The sequence below is a fragment of the Polypterus senegalus genome, chromosome 3, assembly GCF_016835505.1.
Source record: "Polypterus senegalus isolate Bchr_013 chromosome 3, ASM1683550v1, whole genome shotgun sequence".
Taxonomy (NCBI): Eukaryota; Metazoa; Chordata; class Cladistia; order Polypteriformes; family Polypteridae; genus Polypterus; species Polypterus senegalus.
The window spans coordinates 88,876,821-88,896,464 of NC_053156.1; the positions used below are offsets into that span (position 1 = coordinate 88,876,821).

A 19,644-nucleotide genomic window follows, 5' to 3' on the forward strand; every position below is an offset into this window, starting at 1 on the left:
TATGTAGCTCTGCGTGGCACCCCATGATTGCCAAAGGCCAGGCAATGAGGACCTGAGGCAGGATTTGAAGGCTGACTGCACCTGTTGGTGGGCATCTCCTCCCCTTATCCTGTCTGGACCTTGCAGGAGGAGGAAACCTTCAAGCCAGATTTGAGAAGGAAGTATTAGGGCTCATTTTTTTTTCATGGGCTGTCTCTGGTTATAACCTCATTGTTTATATTGGATTATTTATTGGAGCTGTTTTTAACCTTCACCTTCACTGTTTTTGTGGATTATTTAATTTATTGACTGATGGAGCACTTCACTTTGTTTTGAACACTGTTTTGATTGTTTTTAATAAAAGCACTGGACCACTTTTGCACCAGCCCATTGCTTTGTGTGCTGTCCTCATCCACTGGTTCATCCCTCGGGTACCTTATCGGTAGTAGCCAGTTCAAGAGGCTCCCCAAAAGAACCCGGTAATGTGGGGCTGGCCTGCACCGTCACAATAACCAACTTGTATTTAGGAGGTCTGCATTAACAGTTCCAGGAAAACAGTTTCATTCTCATATCACACAGCCTAGACCGGCTTTACCAGACTATGCAATGGTTTCTTTCCCCAGGTTGTCAGACTACTGAATAGCCTCCAAATTTTTACTGGACTCAAGTCACTGCACTGCCTATATTACTGCTACTGTCTTCAATTAAAAGATACAGGTTGTCTGTGGCTGTTTAAACATCTTGTGTGACATAAACTACATGTTTGCTCTCAGGAACTCCTGCCACTGACCTTTCTTCTGTTTCCTCATGTCCAACATGCATGAAATGTTTGCAAATGTCCTATGTCTATTGTATGTTAAACTGACTGCACTATGAAAAGTGTACACTAATCTTTAATTACTTAATTGCATATACTTATTGATTTATTCATATGGCTAACGCTCCTTGTATGTGCCTCTCTACAGTATATACACAGAACTTGCAATGTAGTCCTGGAAAACGACATTTCAAATCACTGCACTGCCGCCATATAGATGATACGACAACACAGTCCATTTGAGCAAGCCAGATAGGTTAATTTGTTAATATAAAGTGGCCTGGTACAAGACAGTGACATTGGAATGTAATTTAATGTTCCTGTATCTTTTGATGGTTCTGTTATGATCAGTGTTTTTATATGTTTTTTGCAGATGTGAAGCTACTAAAGCCCCCTCCCAACCCCACGGCCTGGCACAACCAAAAAAATGAGACAGTATTTTGCACCTGCTTAAATGATTAAATGCTGCAGTCAATGTTGAATGAATACAAAAGGCCCATAAGACTATAATTTTGAAAAGTGCTGGTAAAGTCATGCTATTGGTGTTGTTACTTTACACCAGCTATTCATTAATATATCCTTGCTAGGTATTTTGCTTTTAACGCTTTGACTTTTTTTATTTTTGGGACAATTTTTTTTCACATTCGCGCTATACTGCATTCTGTTGTTGGGAATTTAAGAAACCTGTTAATAATGGCAAATCAAAACACAGTTAACAAATTCTTCATCAAGAAACCTAAAATTGGTTAAGCAAGCCCTACTAGATATCTTAAGGCTAAGGTGAGTCCAACTCCTCACCAACTGCAGAATCTTCATACAAACTCTACGTGAACCTCCTCATCTGATGTGTTGGACAAACAAACCACTCAGTTGAGGCTGGTAACATTTCCAGCTGCCACAGCATACAGAAAATCCTGCAGTTTTTCTTCCTGCTAGTATACTAAATATAATATAACTGACTGGAACATAGCACAGTTAGCGATGCAGTATTTTGTAAAATGTGCAGGTTTTTTTCTGGAGTTACACAGTGCTGAACAAGTTGTATTTGTGAAAAAAGCAGATTAGAAGCATCTTTGTCAAGCCTGTTTAAAGCACCATGTTAGTAAACAGTACATAAATGAATAAGCAAGATTTAAGACATACAGACAGATGCATAAAAATCTTAGAAAAAGCAGTTTTAAATCAACTAAACAGAGATACTGCAAATGTATCTTTTGTAAAAAGACGCTGTGAGCATATTAAAGTGGTTCTAAGTTTCTGTGCCAAACATGCTATTATTGGTGAATGTTAAAATGTTTCAAAGAGAAAGCTTGTAGCTGTGTGCATTCAATTTATTCAAAGAGACATTATTACATAAAGAGCTACTGGGTTTGCAGATACACACAACGATAGTTAATGGCATTAGCTAGTACTTCTACGTATACAACATCCCCACTCTGGTAAAAACAGAGATGTTTGCAATATTTTTAGATAAAACTTTAAAAAGCAATCTCAGGTCAGTAACCTGTATTGACCAAGTAACAACCTTCTGAAGGCTAATTAACTGAATTTTGGGTTATGCAGAGTCTTAGCCTGTTTCAGCAAGACTGGGTGCCATGCAAGAACCAATAATAGACGGAATACCAGATTATCAAAGAGCCCTCCATGCAGAAAGGGACAATTTAAAATCCCCAACACATCTTTTGACTGTGGGAGAAGAAGGTGCAAACTCTACAAAGACTGGCATAAGGTATGCACAAGGCAGCAGTGCTGACTACTGGGCCCCAATACTGTCGTTTCAGATTTTTTAAGTTCCAACAAAGGAAGATACTCACCTTGCTTTGACAACTTGTTTAAAAGGGGAAAACAGTACGGAGGGGACACAGGAACTATCCAGAAATGTGTTGGAGATGGAAATGCACTTATATAAAAGAAGGAACTCAGACTTTGTAAAGAAAGACCTAGTTTTGATCAGGGATTTCACAATAAAAATGTCCCAAAACCAGCAATTCTCAAACTTTCAAGTAGCATCATATATATATATATATATATATATATATATATATATATATATATATATATATGTATATATAATCAATTTCATCTTCCACTCAGGAATAATTTTCATAGACTATAATATAATTATAAACGAGTTGGCAAAGAACTGCGTCGGTGTGCATCAGCAAAGGGGAAAAACAAAATTGAGGTTATTCCCACGCTGAAAAGAAAAAAATGAGACTTGATGTTTTTCGACTGTGTAGCCTCAGAAAAAGGTTACTTTGCAGTGTGGGAGCAACCATTACATTTTTTTCCTTATAATATAAATAAGTCTATTACAAAAAGCTGGTTCTTGAAGGGTACATGTAGTCACGGAGTCAAATACTAATTTGTATAAAAAAAAAATATATATATATATATATATATATATATATATATATATATATACATATATATATATATATATATATATATACACACACACACACACACAGTACAGGCCAAAAGTTTGGACACACCTCCTCATTCAGTGTGTTTTCTTTATTTTCATGACCATTTACAGCACTCCATCACTCTCCTTCTTGGTCAAATAGCCCTTACACAGCCTGGAGGTGTGTTTGGGGTCATTGTCCTGTTGAAAAATAAATGATCGTCCAACTAACCTGACTTCTGCACAACACAACTGCTGGTCCCAACCCCATTGATAAAGAAAGAAATTCCACTAAATAACCCTGATAAGGCACACCTGTGAAGTGAAAACCATTTCAGGTGACTACCTGTTGAAGCTCATCGAGAGAATGCCAAGAGTGTGCAAAGCAGTAATCAGAGCAAAGGGTGGCTATTTTGAAGAAACTAGAATATAAAACATGTTTTCAGTTATTTCACCTTTTTTTGTTAAGTGCATAACTCCACGTGTGTTCATTCATAGTTTTGATGCCTTCAGTGAGAATCTACCAATGTAAATGGTCATGAAAATAAAGAAAACACATTGAATGAGGAGGTGTGTCCAAACTTTTGGCCTGTACTGTGTATATATATATTATATAAATAACACACCATGAAAATATTTTTAAATATGTAAAACAGCGCCTTTATTTCACCACCAAAAAACCAAAAGGAACAACACTACTGTTCCTTCAGGGTAAGACTTTCACATCTGGCTATAAGATAAGGTAAGTATTATTAAGTAGTCAAACTAAACAGTAATCTATGTATAAAACAAGTCAAAATCACACTGTCAGAAAAAGTGCCTTGTGATGGTTCTTTTTGTTAAAGGTGCAATATAAAAAGGACTGCCAGGGAGAGTAAAGTAAAAATTCTGCTTGGGTGTGGCAGGATGGAATCAAAACTAAATATTCATACTGTAAATGGGACAGGAAGCAGCACACACAAGACATTTTATGAAACATACCGCAGTGGCACCCTTCCTAAAAAAAGGTTTGGAAACTTTGTCAGCACAAAATGAAAAGATGACAGTTTTAATTTAATACCTGCCTTAATGAAAACCAAATATGAAGCCCATAAAACAGAAAATGGGTAAAAGGGTAAAATGGTAGAATGCATTCAGATTCTAATAGAATACAATATACAAAAAGATTCACATCTTGTAATTTACAATCCCCTAATGCATCTTTTCATTATGTGTTACTGAAGCTCCTGTCCCCAACTACTTCATTACCAGTGCAATGTCAGGAATTTCCCCACCTCAATCCCAAATTACCAGCTCCTTGTTTTCCCCTTCATTGTTTGCTGTTTTCATGAAGTTTAAATTGCTATAAAAAAATTAGTAGGAAGGAAATTACACTCATCTGCCTGCAGCAATAGACTAGCCAGTACAGAGACTGGGTAATTAATTTTTGGAACCCAAAAATAAAAGCAAAGAATTACATGACTTGAGAAAATCACAATTCATTGATTATGCCAATTGTAAAGTAAAAAATACACAAAAAATGTAAATTCCCTCAAACAATATCAGATATATTACAAAATGGACTTCATTGCCATGAAAAGTGAACATGCACAGAATTTTCATATATATATATATATATATATATATATATATATAAAAACATGTCTCTTGTCGTGTCCAAAACCTTGCCAATGTCCAGTAAACACCATACCTTCCAGCAGTTCTTCACCATATTTTTTTTAAGGAAATGTCTGATTAACTTTAGGCAACATATATAGGTATCTAAATATAAATCAAAAATGCCATTCAAATATTTTCCATACTATCCATCCATTTTATGAACTTACTTCTTCCATTAAGGGGTCTATCATCCAGGGTCATTTCCTCCCTTTTGTCAACAGCATCACATAATTCAGGAAATAACCCTAGATGGGACATCAATTGATCATAGGGCTTACTTGTACATTCTTTCCAGGACACCTTAACATTAACATTTTTGGAATATGCGAGAAATGTGAATAATCAGTTAAAAGCCACTTAAACACTGAGATCACCTGACAATTTAGAATTATCCATTAATCTAACATGTTATTGATATGTAGAAAGCAATTGGAGTATAACTTTTCAGTAACTTATCCTGAACATTTTATCCTAGTTTAGTACTTATTCATTTATAAATAACCAAAACAAACAAAGACATCCATGTCGTCAATGCCATCCTCCTATTCAAACAGCAAATATTCTATCCCTTCATTTTCTGAATATAATCTTATTCCAGCAACATCAGCAAAAAGGCAAGAATTAACTCTGTAGAGCAGACTTCAGTGCTGAAGGGCCGCAGTGGCTGCAGGTTTTCATTCTCACCCTTTTCTTAATTAGTGATCGGTTTTGCTGCTAATTAACTTCTTTTGAATTAATTGCAATTGACTTGCTCTGGAAGACTCAGACCTCTTGTTTCTTTTTCCTTAAGTAGCTGCCAAACAATAGTGAGATACAAAATGAGCCAAAACATGACCAGCAAACTGTGTCATACAATATCTGAAAATGAACAAAGATGAATGTCTCAGGATTGCTGATATGCTCAGGTCCGCAATACTTTTTAACAGTGCCATTAGAAAAGAGAAAAATCAATAATTTCAGAAATTCTGCCTATTCTATTTCACAATGAGAGCAGCAACAAGCCATGGAATTAAGGAAAAGATTTAAATAACAACACGAATCAGTGCATAATTAAGCAACTGCTTGGAGTTAAGTGGTTGGAGTCCAAGGCCCTTCTGTTGGCTCACTCACTTCTCATTTCATTTCTGTTTGGGTGCTGTTTAAGGAAAGAAATGAAGCAATACAGAGGAACGATGAAAAAATTCTGGGGAACAAATCTTAAAAAACAAGTCAATTAACATTTATTCAGAAGAAGTTAATTAGCAGCAAAATCAGGTCACTAAACAAGAAAAGGGTAAGAATGAAAACCTGCAACCACGCTGGCCCTCCAGGACTGGAGTTTGAGAAACCTGCTGTAAAGGATGCCAATGTTTCAGGTAACCAACACCCACACTCCTTTATACAGTTTCCAATCAACTTCTTCTTCTTCTTCTTTTGGCTGCTCCTGTTAGGGGTTGCCACAGCGGACCATCTTTTTCCATATCATCCTGTCCTTTGCATCTTGCTCTGTTACACCCATCACTTGTCTTTCCTCTCTCACCACAGCCATAAACCTTCTCTTAGGCCTTCCTCTTTTCCTCTTTACCTGGCAGCTCCATCTGTAACACAACATTCTCCCAATATACCCAGCATCTCTCTTCTGCACATGTCCAAACCAACACAATCTCGCCTCTCCAAACAGTACAACCTGAGGTGACTCGTTCCTAATCTTGTCCATCCTCATTACACCCAATGGAAACCTTTGCATCTTTAACTCTCTCCTGTTTTTGGCCAGTGTCTTCAACCCATATAACATAGCTGGTCTCACTACCATCCTGTAGATCTTCCCTTCCACTTTAACAGTTTCCAATCAACTTAGCCAAAAACCAAGGCTGACAGAAAGAATGTGCAAACTCCACGTACATGACCAGTATAAAATTCAAACCCAGTCTCCCATTTCCAAATACACAGCAGTTACAAGAAATGATACATTTTGTATGGAAAATTAGCTTTATATTTTATTGTATAGCAAATAATGTGCATGAAATATGATTCGTTATTTAATGCAGAGTAAAAATCATGATGGGCATTCACTTTTACATCCCATTTCAGAAAATGACATACTTAAAATGAGACCTGCACTAAACAAAGAATGTCATGAATGAGATCTTCCTTCAATACCAAAGAGTATATGAAAAACATGCTCACTTTTGTGTTCTTTCAGATACTCCAAAAACTGCCCTAAATCCATATGGTAGTCATTTCTTAGTCCGTAATCACCATGAGCTTCAAAAATCAACTCCTCAAAGGTTTTGAAAACACGACACTCCTCAATGCTGCTCACTTCTGGAATAGTTTCTGTATGCTTACAGGATATGTGCTTCCAGTTTGGATACCGGATGGTATGCCAAAACTCCTCACAGTCCTGTTTTACTCCTTCTATGCAAATCACACCAGGTTTTCCTGTCAAACAAAATCCAGTTAAGCCAAGTTTTTTGGCTAAGTCCAAAATCTTCTTTCTGAGCTCATGGCGATATATGTGGTGGCTATATATCCACATTCTGTAAAATGTTTCCCGAATTTCTGGTGACTTTTGAGTCATTTCTAGTGCTGGTTTTACATTGCCAATATAATATTGACAGTTGTCCTGGATCCATTGTATTGCCAAGCTAATGCATAGTTCTCCACGCTCACAGGTGTTAACAAAAGAAATCAGATCTTCATTCAGTTGCCTTTGTTGTAGCCTGTCTAGGGCTGCAGATCTTGCAAACAACTCAGGAGCAACATTGGGGTACTGGTGAGGGAGACATACATGTAGAACTATTTTAACCTTAAAAAAAATAAAGAAAGAACAACTCCATTACAACCAATAACACCTATTTGTACACAAGTGATTTCATTCTTGACACACAGAACCTGGATGAGGACAAACTAGTTCATGTTTATCACACAACTTGATGGATTAAAACATTGAAACCTATCCATCAGTTTTTGCAACCTATATTTTCCATTCCGCGGAACCAGAGACTGTACCAGCAGTATTCAGTATAGGCAGAAAGAATAAGAAACTACGCTTTGCCAGCTCAACCCATGAAAAGATGTAAGAATATGGATTTTACTTTTTTTTATTTACTTTATTTTCATTAACCCAAAAAATTCAAATACTTCAACATTTTTCAGGCTTTAAACATACAGTAAACATTTTGTGAGTTTACATTCTAGCTGCTATTACTTAAAAAATAAAGACAAATCTGACCTAGATTAGGGAAAGCAACACATGTGGCATAAACCAAACAACTCTGAACTCTTTGCTAAAATTAATCCTACATGGTCAAGACAACACTGTTTACAGAATGATTTGAGAAAGTGTGGACAGGGAGGCTCACAATGCTCAAAAGGACAAAGAAATGCCAACAAGCCTGAACAACTACAGAAAAAAGCTGAAACTATTTTTTTATTCAGAGAGACAATTGTCCTATGTATTAAACAAGTGCAAATAGCTTGTGCTTCAGTGACTCAGTCAAAGTGCAAATCTAAATTCAGTCAAGCAAAACTGTTTTGCCAAGGACAACATCCATACACTTCACTGTGTCATTATGCAAAACTGGCTGATAAAAACAATCTATGGCCTTTCCCACCTCAAGTGTTCACTGAAAATGTGTGAAAACTTTAATTTTACCCTTAACAACTGTGCTATGCATATTTTATAAATTTTAATGTTGAGCTTGCATATTGATTTATCTTCCTTTTACAATTATTTTTAAACAAAGTATTTAACTTGTACTACGAAAATCTTACAGAATGCAAAAATAATTCACTTTTTGGAACATACACAGCATGAGACAATCTAAAAAACAAGACAGAGTTGAAGTTTAGGTATGGCCATATAGCCATTGTGCCAAAAAGGTTTAATTACAGAGTGATACAGTGATTGGCAGGGACATCTGTATACTTTATTGGACATATTTTGTAAATAAAGAAAAAAATACAATTGAAAAAGAATTGAAAAGGATTATAAAAAGATGCTACCATTCTCCTGCCTGAGGTCTATTAAAGTATTTGAAAGCTGTCTTGTTGGAATCCAACAAACCTTTTACGCTTCTCAGAACTAAATAATCTGGTTTCCCTGTTGTACCAGGGATTTTTTTCCCTGATAATGCTGATATCAAATGTGATATCAGTCATTTATTCTAGTACTGTAAGTTAAACAAGCACTAAAAGGCAAACTAAGCATTATTTTGCTCTAATCTGTGTGTATGGAAGTACTGGGTAACTAGGAAAGGCTGAAAAATAAAATAGGTAATTTTAGAGACTTCTGCAAAATGTTAAGTTCTGCATGTTTTATGATTACTTTGTAAATTAAATGCATTTAATTGTATAAAGAAATTGACTACAAATAGTAAATACGATGGAACAATAGGTAGCTCTGAAGACTCATTCATTTTCAAGCAAGATGTGGCCTGGTAGCTAAATGGTCATTTTCAAAACATATCAAGGTTTAATAACCTTGATTAGGCATGATATTAAGGATTTCACTGTACACTGTGTTTGAAAATACAAATCAGAATGCCTTTCACCTTACACTCCAAATCATACCCTTAGATCTTCAAATGAGTGTCTGCTTACAATTCCAAGAGCAAACTCGAAAGAAGTGGTGAGGCAGCCTTCTGTTGTTATGCACCTAAAATCTGGAATAGTTTACCGATAGAAAATCGCCAGGCTAATACGGTGAGTGGAGCACTTTAAAAAAGTGCTGAAAACCCACTATTTCAATATGGCTTTCTTATAGTTTCATTTTACTGCAACCCCGATATTCTGTATATGCATTTAATTATCATTTTTATAATGACCCCACAATCTGTACTAACCCCTACTTTTTCTGTGGTGGCAATCTGTGCTGCCACCACCACCTGTTTAAGGCATTACACTGTCCTTACATTGATGGACTGAAGGCCAGATGTGCACATGACCATCGTCACCTAATTCTTCTACGTGAAGCCTATAAACCATGAGGACTTTTTTTTAGATCACTTATGTTAGGTAGAATGGCCAGTGGGGGCTGGGTGGTCTCATGGCCTCGGAACCCCTGCAGATTTTTTTTTTTTTTTCTCCATCCCTCTGGAGTTTTTTGTTTTTTCTGTCCTCCCGGCCATCAGACCTTACTTTAGTGTTTGTTACTTAGTACTGCCTAATTATATTTTTATATTTTTCTTTTTTCATCTTGTAAAGCACTTTGAGATACATCATTTGTATGACAACAATTGTTATTGTATGAGCCACCTAGACTTACTGTATGACCCAGAGTAAGTCAAAAAACCTGCCAATATAAAACACAAAATAACTGATAGCATTGGAAAATTGGTTTTAGAAGTCACATAATTAGTTCAATGAAGATCACATCCATCTGTAGTTAAGGTGTTTCCATTGATTGTAGTACAAATGCACCTTATCTAGAAGTTCCACACTGTGCCAAGTCAGTATTGTGGCTTAGCCTACACAATGAAGATGAAAATAATACTCCAAGAAACTCCATGAAAAGGTGATTGAAAAGACAAGTCACTGGATATGACCTTGGAGACCAATTAAGTTAGTCATTAAAAAAATGTAAAGAGTACGGCATAGCTTATGGGAGCGACACAAAAAAATAAAAAAGACAAAATTATCTGGGAGAAAGTTCAAAGATCAGATAGGGCCAAAATTGAGATTTCTCGCCATCAGACTAAATGTCATGTTTGTGTAAGCAAAACAATTTATATTATCAAAAACACACCAATCCCTGCCATGAAGCAAATGTTGGCAGCATCATGTTGAGGGGATGTTTCTCTGCGAAAGCTCTTGGAAGTCTTCGGAGGGTAGATGATAAGAAGCATGCAGTAAAACACAGGGAAATCCTCAAGGGAACTCTGATGCAGAATGCAAGAGAACTGCCCCTTAAGAGGAGATTTCTTTTCCAGCAAGACAACGATCCCAAACATAAAAGGACTTACAACAACACTGTAAATGTCCTTGAGTGGTAGATTAGAGTGCAGATCTCAATAGAAATGAGAATTTGTGGCAATACTTGGAAAAAGTTTGTTGACTCATCATCCCTATGCAACCTGAGCAATTTTGCAAAGAAGAAAGGGAACAATTGTAGTGATCAGTCAGTGCAAAGCTCTCAAGGACATGTGCACACAGACACACTGGAACAGCTGTGAAAGATGCATCTCACAAATATTGACGTAAAGGGAACTAATACTAATATGACCCATTACATTAGGTTTTATATTTACATCATTTTGCAGAAGCCTGCTTTTACTTTGACATCAGGGAGGGTTTTCTTTTTTCCAGAGAGTTGGTATACTCTGCCCATATTCCTTAGCACTCCTCCATGGACCTGTATTTCCTTCCCTAAGCTCAAAGACATGTCTGATCAACTGCTGTCTTGAAACTGGTACTGTAGATATGTATCTCTTCTCCCCAACTGAGTGGTATTAACCTCCTTAGCATTAGACCCAAGTGTCAATTGGGCTGTAAAAACAGAGCTAAAAAAGTTAGTCCCTAGTGTCACTCAGACAACAGATGCGTCTCGCGTTTGACCCGAGGATTACTCGGGCTGTAAAAGCACCAACAGCATTAGTGCCGAGAGTTATTTGGGAAACGGTACAGGTATGTCTTGCATAAATGTCAGGCCCGAGAGTTCCCTGGGTAACAGTGCAGACACATCTTCCCCTAGCCTCATAATGGAGTTTCGTAAGAAACGCCTCTTATCAGCAGTTATGATGAAGTGAATCTGTCTTCAGGCAACGAAACTGAAATGGTCTGTGAAACTAACAGTGATTCTGGGAATCTGAAAGTGACACTTGCACATGTGCAGTTCATACAATTATTGTTGTTTTGCACGTTTTACAGTTGAAAGATGAGATTTAATAAAAACTTCATTTTTAAAGCTAAAAAATGCAACGCTTTTTAAGGTTTTTTTTCTCAGAAAAAATATAATGCTATGAAGGCTATGGAACAAACCTACAATGTGCTTAAAGTTGCCGGACATATATATTACGTAATGCAATAAAAAAAAATGAAGTGTGCAGAACATACGTGCACATATATTGTAGCAAACTCTTATGACTGATGATGCTTCACATCAAGAAAGCTAACTACTACAGCAATTCACCAAAAATAAATTGTCATGGTTAGGAAGTAAAGTCTTTTACTGGAAAAAGGCAAGCAATACTAAGAGAAGAAATTGTGTTGAAAGCAGAGAGCGTGACAATTACCCTGCTCCAAAACAAACACCAACTTAACAGCTTGCTCTAAACCAGATGTAAATGGAATTTCTAATGTACAAAGCTTTTCACATCTTTCTGCTCCAATAACAAGGTTTCTAAGAATCTAAGGCACATATTCACAGTTGCTGAAGCTGAAAATATCTATCATTATAAAGCTAAATCATCTCATCATTATTTCAGAAATGCATTTATTTATTAAGAAAGATTACACTGTACCTGCTACTTAATTTGAGCACATTATTATCTGAGTTAATGTACAGAAGCAATTAAAACCAGTGAAGAGAAAGAGAGGGCTTTTATGTATCAGTGCATATGGTGCAGGATTACAAAGTTTATGCTTAAGGCACTTGGGAAAACATTATGTGTGCAGCTCTGTTTAGGTTTCCATGTAATAAACAATCAAGAGAAATTGCAGAGAAAAGTTAACAGTCTTATTCACAGACTAACAGCTTAAAAAAGGAATCACAGTCTGTGTACTTTAACACCATGGCCAAGGGTGCTACAATTACATTTCTTTCACGTTATTTGTGTTGTATACCTTTAATGAGAAAATTATATGTAAATGCTTGGATTACACAGCATACAACATGCATAGCTGAAAACGGCTCACTTGACGTAGGTAAAGAGAATCTAAGAACTGTCCTTTTATAGAATCATTTGGTTTTGTCAGAAGTGTTCCTTTTGTTGTGATTAAAAGTAAAACAAAAAGAATTTGTAGTAAACTCATAAACAAGACTGAGCATTCAAGGAATAATGTTACTAGATAAAGGATGTGATCAATAAAGGAAGAGGGGGAAGCCCATTATCCTGATGCATCTTTTTTTTACCTGTTTTATTTTGGTTTATTGCTAACAGTTAAACATTTTAATATGCAAGATCATGCCATTTTTATTTAGAAGATTTTAATATCTGCAGTATTAATATAGTGCAGATAATGTTTTGCATTTATATATAAATGCATTAAATGCCAAAGTTTGTATGTACTGCATATTCTATCACACACAGATTAGCCAATATTTGCATAAACTGCATACGCATGATAAAAATTGAGATACTAAATTAAATGTCACATTTAAAAAGATATGGAAGTCACTCTCCCCTAGGCCCCCACCAGCACTCATGCAGATAGGTTAACTACCAACTCTAAATATAACTCAACTTAAGATATCACATTTTCATTTAGGAACCTCGTCTGTATAATGCTAGTTCCTTTCAGTCATCTGACTAGGACAAGCCAGGTACTAAAATGGAGAGATACATTTCTAGGTACCACACACAATGTACACTAATAAAGAAATAAATCAATTAACTTTGTGTGTATCTATTTACAGCACCTGCTCTTCCTTTACAAGTTTCTGAGATCAAACCCCAGTCCAGTTGCACTACTTAGCTTATTCATATTTCCAGGTACGCACGTGTACATGTTAAATTAGGCCAGGTCAGAACAGTAGTTGTTGGCATGGGCAAATAATGGACTGCTGTACCCGCAATTGACTGGGAGATTCAAAATTGATTTGCAATTCTCTAAACTTTGCACTGAGTGACAAACATAGTGTAAATCAGAGGCCGCTGGTTTGTGATTCAACCATTTTTATTATTCAAAGTTTTGCCGTCAGGTTTTTAAATCTACTGTATATTACTTCGAATAAGAAAAAAAACTTTAAAAAGTTTCAAATTACACGTGTACTGCATTTATTTTATAAAAATAAAAAAGCTACTGGAAAAACGTTGCAAATTACAGAATGCCACTTAACAGGTCAGGAAACCGTTTTGTGACATAGACTGGATTTGCATTAGTGTCTCATTCTAGTTTACTTACAACTCCGGATTATGCGGCAATTATCAGTTTAGGACTATTAAAACGACATAAAAATAAAGGACATCTTTGTGCCATTAAAAAGATCGTGGCAGCAATGTACAGATTTAACTGCAAGTAATCGAACATTTTTAAAGCGTAAACGACTATATTTTCTAACGCACTCTATTGGATTCATTCTGAATCCGCAGGTCAAATTAAAACTGACAACTGCCAAATAAATTTCAGTATGCGTTGTCAGTGAAAGCACGAAAAGGTACATGACTAAAACACCAGAGTTACAATGCTGAAAACCACTGACTAAAGTGTTCTCTTGGGACAAGCACTGCCAGATCCAACAGCTTTAAAAGCACTCCAGTAACGGAGTTTGTTATACCGGGCGCTCCGCGACACTTAACACCACAGCAAACTCGATCCGGGACGGAGTGGCCACTTCGCAGCAGCTCTCCAAGTATCTCTTCACACGGTTAACAGCATTCGCATCTTCCAGCGTCAGTTCACCGTCTCCTGGAAACATCGACTGCAACATTTCCACCTCTGAGAGCTGCAGCTCCAAAGTCTCTTGTAAGGGAGCTGGTGTCTCTCTGCGAGGAGCTTGCGTGCCTGAAACGAAAAGAAGTGAACGGTGAATCTGGTACAATACAACTTGTGGGGCTACATATTTTTAGCGCTCTGTTAACTTCAAAAAGCGTTGACTTTAAATAGCGACTAAACTACTTGATGTATCGTAGTAACAAAGGAGCGCAAAAGACAGCCCAAAACAAAACAGTATTCAGAATTTGCATGTTTTCCACATAGATTTTATTACTCCTTCTAAAAGTTACTAAGGTTAAAAAAAGCAAACAGTACCCGTCACTTGTCGACTCATGTCACACTTTTCTGAGTTGACGATGTGATATTCCACGTGGTTTTACTCATTTCTGCTGACTCGTACATTGCTCTTCACTGTAAGAGAACTTTTTAAAATAGTGACATCTGCTGTTCAGGGGGACATTTAACCAGGTTTGAATTTAAGACATCCTTTAGGTCGAGGCTTTTCAGTTTCAGTTCCGAGGACCAGTGGCTGTCAACTAATTTCTGTTGTTAACTAAAGTCCAAAATTAATCAAGGAAACTGTTTTTTACCCGTTTCAATGATTTCTTGTGTTTTTCCCGAAATTACGAAATGGTTATGCTAAATAATTACTGAATATAGCAAACATTTTCCTGTGTTAGATGAGAATTCATTATTTTTACTGCATCTTGCATCTTAATGTTTTGTTCTTTGCTAATTTTCATGTTATTTAAGTGATTATATTATTCACTAAAAAGTACACAGGTAGTTTACATTTACATGTATTTGTTAAGCAGACGATTTTTTCAAAAGTGACTTAACAAAAGACATCAACATAATTGAGTAAACATCAGTGTGGGGGACTGTTTTGCAACAGGTGTTCAAAGGACAACATTACAGAACTGATTACCACTAGTGAAGAGTTTGTAACAAAATACAAGCAAGTTACAATTCTTAGGTTACATAAACTAACAGCTAATATTAATTGACAAGAATTCACCAAAAAGAGAGTCTTAAAACACTTCTTACACACATTGAGGGAGTCAGAGTTTCAAATGGAGGTGCTCTGCTTGTTCCACCAGCTAGGAGCTACCCGTGAGAAAAACACACCTGAGTGCTCGAAAAGGAGCATAGGACCTCACAAGTGTCTCCATATGTATAGGAAATTACCCTTTGACTGCTCTGTAGGCAAGCATCAAGAATTTCATCCTAGTATGTGCCATGTCTGGAAGCCAATGTCCATCCATCCATCCATTTTCTAACCTGCTGAATCCGAATAGGGTCACGGGGGTCTGCTGGAGCCAATCCCAGCCAACACAGGGCACAAGGCAGGAACCAATCCTGGGCAGGGTACCAACCCACCGCAGGACACACAAACACACCCACCCACACTAGGGCCAATTTAGAATCGCCAATCCACCTAACCTGCATGTCTTTGGATTGTGGGAGGAAACCAGAGCGCCCGGAGGAAACCCACGCAGACACGGGGAGAACATGCAAACTCCACGCAGGGAGGACCCGGGAAGTGAACCCGGGTCTCCCAACTGCGAGGCAGCAGCGCTACCACTGCGCCACCGTGCCGCCCCAGAAGCCAATGTAATGATTTGAAAAAAAATACAATGATTGGAAATGTGGATAACACTGAGTTGGCTTCTGTCCTTTAGTGTTTTGTGTCATTTGCACCTGTGTCCTTTCTGCTGACCACTGTCAGGATTCAGTTCTAACTAAGGGAGCAAACTCCACAGAAGAAAATTGTAAAACAGAATTAAGCATTTAAGTCTATTGCATTATACACAGATATCTTAAAATAAGAGAAAGGAAAAAAGGTAAGATAATTAAGCAATTAGATTAATTAAATGTGATAGTGACTAACTGATTGAGAAAATGGTTGAAAACCTGATGCCACCGGGAGGTCCCAGTGCTTAACTTGGTAATGATTTTAATTTTTGTTCAGATGCTACAAAACTGTTTGGCCATAGCTGCACATAGATGAAGCTGATATTCAGAGCTTTCTTGTTCAATAGCTGACATCAATGAGCTAGGGAAATACTATTATTTTATTTAATCTCCAGCAGCATTACCAACATAATTAGTCAGGACTTAATACGTTAAAAATTCAATAGTTAACATGAAAAAAATCAAATTATCCATCCATTTTCAGAACCTTCTTAACCTAATTTTACTAGGATAACTAGTACCAGTTTTGCCAGATAATTCACCATCTTTCTGGTTTCCTCAGTCATTACTATACAATTATTGATTAGGTTCAGTTTGTTTAATTAATCGGTTGAAGTACAAAGCTCTTGTGAACACAACAATCTCTCCTTGGATGACTAACATCTGTCAGTGTTCATCTATTTTCTTAGTTCTCTTCATAAAAACAAATAAAAAAAAAAACTTTCTTTTTTGAATAAAGTGTAAAGTTTTTGAATAAACATCATCTTTGTCCAGTCAGCAAGTAAATGCTGTTCAATCAGTGCTTGAATGTTCTGGCTACTGATAAGAAAACACAAGATTTGTCGAGAGCACTGGAGTCTAAGGAACACACTTTGAATTGAATGAGTGACTTAAGTACAGTGGCGACTAAACAAATACAACAGAGACATGACAAGGAAATCTGGATCCAGATGGCTGTACCAATTTTAGGGTCAAAAACAGTCAGATCATGTAGGGATCTTAGGACATATGATACGTGGTAAATTTCCAAATCAGGAAGAGACGCCCTCTCCTTGGTGCAGTCTGATTAATATAAGGCATTTGAGTGCTGTTTTTTTCTTGTACCAAAAGAAACAAGAAAATAGGCATTTGACAGTTGTACAGAATTCAGAGAGGGACCTAGAGGTAACACAGTATTTAATTGAGAAATATTATTTTTGAGTGTTGAAAATCTAAAGTAAAACATTTTTTGATATTAGATGAAAGGAGTAAGATGTTTAGAATTTCACCTTTATCACTAATTTCAATATATACTTTTTACAGTTGGTCTTTTGTGACTGATATCATGATTTGATACCACTTTTTCCAATTCTTTGACTGGATTTACAAAGCTGGCAGTTCCATACACATTGGAGGAACTTCATTTTACTGTTTGACAAATGCATTCTGAAATTTTTCACTTAAGGAAGAAAGAAGTTTCAAGGTAAGGCAGTCATACTCACTAATCATGTCCCCATTTCAGTGTCCTACCTGTTGATTATCACGTGTAAGTAGAAATTGCACTGTACTCAGTACATATGACACTAATGACCCTGTAAACCTATAAACCTTTAAACAACAGAGGAAGAAACAGAATTTCATTTGAAGAGGCCTTCATCTTCTTAAGTAAGCATTGATAGTCATAGGAGCTGGTAGGTTAAATTAGCTGTTCTCTGCAGGAAGGGAAAAATGTCAAACAATAGGTATTGATGTCAGAAAATTATACTATTGACATGTGCAGCAGAGCAGATTTCTTCCAGTTAATTTTACAATCAAGAAAGAGCGAAATTTTTTTAAATATGTCCAAGAAATAAGATATCACTTGCAGAGCGTCACCAACATATAATATTATTCCCATAACAGAATTCTTTAGATAAGTACCTCTTAAAATAGTTGAGTTTATTAGGTCATGTGTGAAAGGCAATGGCAAGAGTCTCTAGAGTGAAATGAAACAATGGCAGAGACAAAGGGCATTCTTGTCTGGCACCTGTCGGGACTGGGATTTTGCAGGAGATATCAGTGTTAGTTTAAAACATATAACCAGGGAGTTGTAAGCAGCCTTGCATGAAATCATAGTACAGGTAGTAATATTAATACAATTTGCCCATGAGACACAAAAATAACCTGCTCATTCTATAAAAATGCCTTTTCCACATCTAAGCACAAAATACCAGCTTGGTAGGGACTGCTTCTAAAACATATAGAAGGCAGCTGTCATGGATAGTGTCATGCCAAACACCCAACCAATGACTTGGCATCTGAATTAATGAAAAGAATAAGGTGATAGCTAGGGCAATCAACTGTACCTTTATTTTTGCTTTGATATACAGTATATACACACAGTTTTAAAACCCTCATTTGTGTGGTTTGCTTTTGTTTTATGCAGTTTAATGCATAATTCAAGTTTTCTTAAACAAACTTATGTGGCAAAAAATTCTCAAAAGAAAAAAGTGTATGTTTTCAGTCCAATACTTGAATGTGCTGCACCACCATTTTAATCAGAAATAACATGATGACACTAAATGTCACAAACATGTCTAGACATGATCTCTACAAAAACATTGCCAGGGCCAGCAAAAACCGTACAAAATGGGAAGCAATTCAGAAGAAACTCAATCAAAATGGTGACATCACTGTAATAACAATACAATTATTCAAAACGCCACAGGAATGGACTAAAATAACTCACATCATCCACAAATCAAAATGTTAAACAAGACGGAACCAACATCACAACTGACAGAGTTCAATATGGCTTGGAAACCATAATAAATAACAAAATACAATATATACAAATGTCAAAGACTTTGGCAGGAATAAGTATCCTAGGCAAAGTAAATCAGTGCAATTAATAAAAATTCATACAAGAATATATAAAGCATCACAGACAAAAAAAAATAAATCCCAGCAATGCAAATCATGTTTGATCTAAACATTCAACAGAGAAAATGTCCAGTTATGTTTTTGCTTTTCATGTAAAAACTACTTGGATAAGGCCATCATCCTCAATCTGGTTCCTGGTGTTACAGGAAAAGTGGTATTTGTTACGCAATGTGGTGCCCTTAGCATAAACCCTCCAGTGTTCTTATTTGGTAATTTATTCCCGGATTGTCACTCATTTTCTGTCTCCATCTCTCTCCTATGCTAAATTATCCTTAGAGGTTTCAGCTCTTCCAGGGTTGATTTGTGACTTATGCTGTAGGGACAGTCTCAAGTTTCTCTCAACGGTATATTGGAATATATGGATAAATGAAAGGGAAATGGGATAATAACACTGGAGATTTGACTAAGAGTGAAGGTATTGGAATTCCAATTCTGCTTGACAAGGAACTAATGCTCCCTACTGGCAATTCTTTCTTTTGTGACTTTACCCTGTCATATGTGGCCTTTTTGCTGTTATTTACTCCTGAACAGCTCTTGCCACTCAAATATCCCTGTAGATTACAAGAAACATGTTAAATCTGAAACTAAATTTCCATTTTAAACAAAAGAC

The 19,644-nt window shown here is 36.5% G+C and overlaps 1 protein-coding gene across 1 annotated transcript; it reads right to left on the reverse strand.

Annotated features, from left to right (window-relative positions):
- Window positions 1-6,441: 6,441 nt before the first annotated feature.
- On the reverse strand, window positions 6,442-14,859 carry LOC120525356 (RWD domain-containing protein 2A-like). The gene is made up of 3 exons (XM_039747587.1): window positions 14,754-14,859; window positions 14,281-14,507; window positions 6,442-7,650 (listed from the first exon to the last, which is right to left on the reverse strand). The coding sequence occupies exons 1-3, from the start codon at window positions 14,770-14,772 to the stop codon at window positions 6,976-6,978; spliced, it is 921 nt and encodes a 306-aa protein (XP_039603521.1). The 5' UTR covers window positions 14,773-14,859; the 3' UTR covers window positions 6,442-6,975.
- Window positions 14,860-19,644: the final 4,785 nt, after the last annotated feature.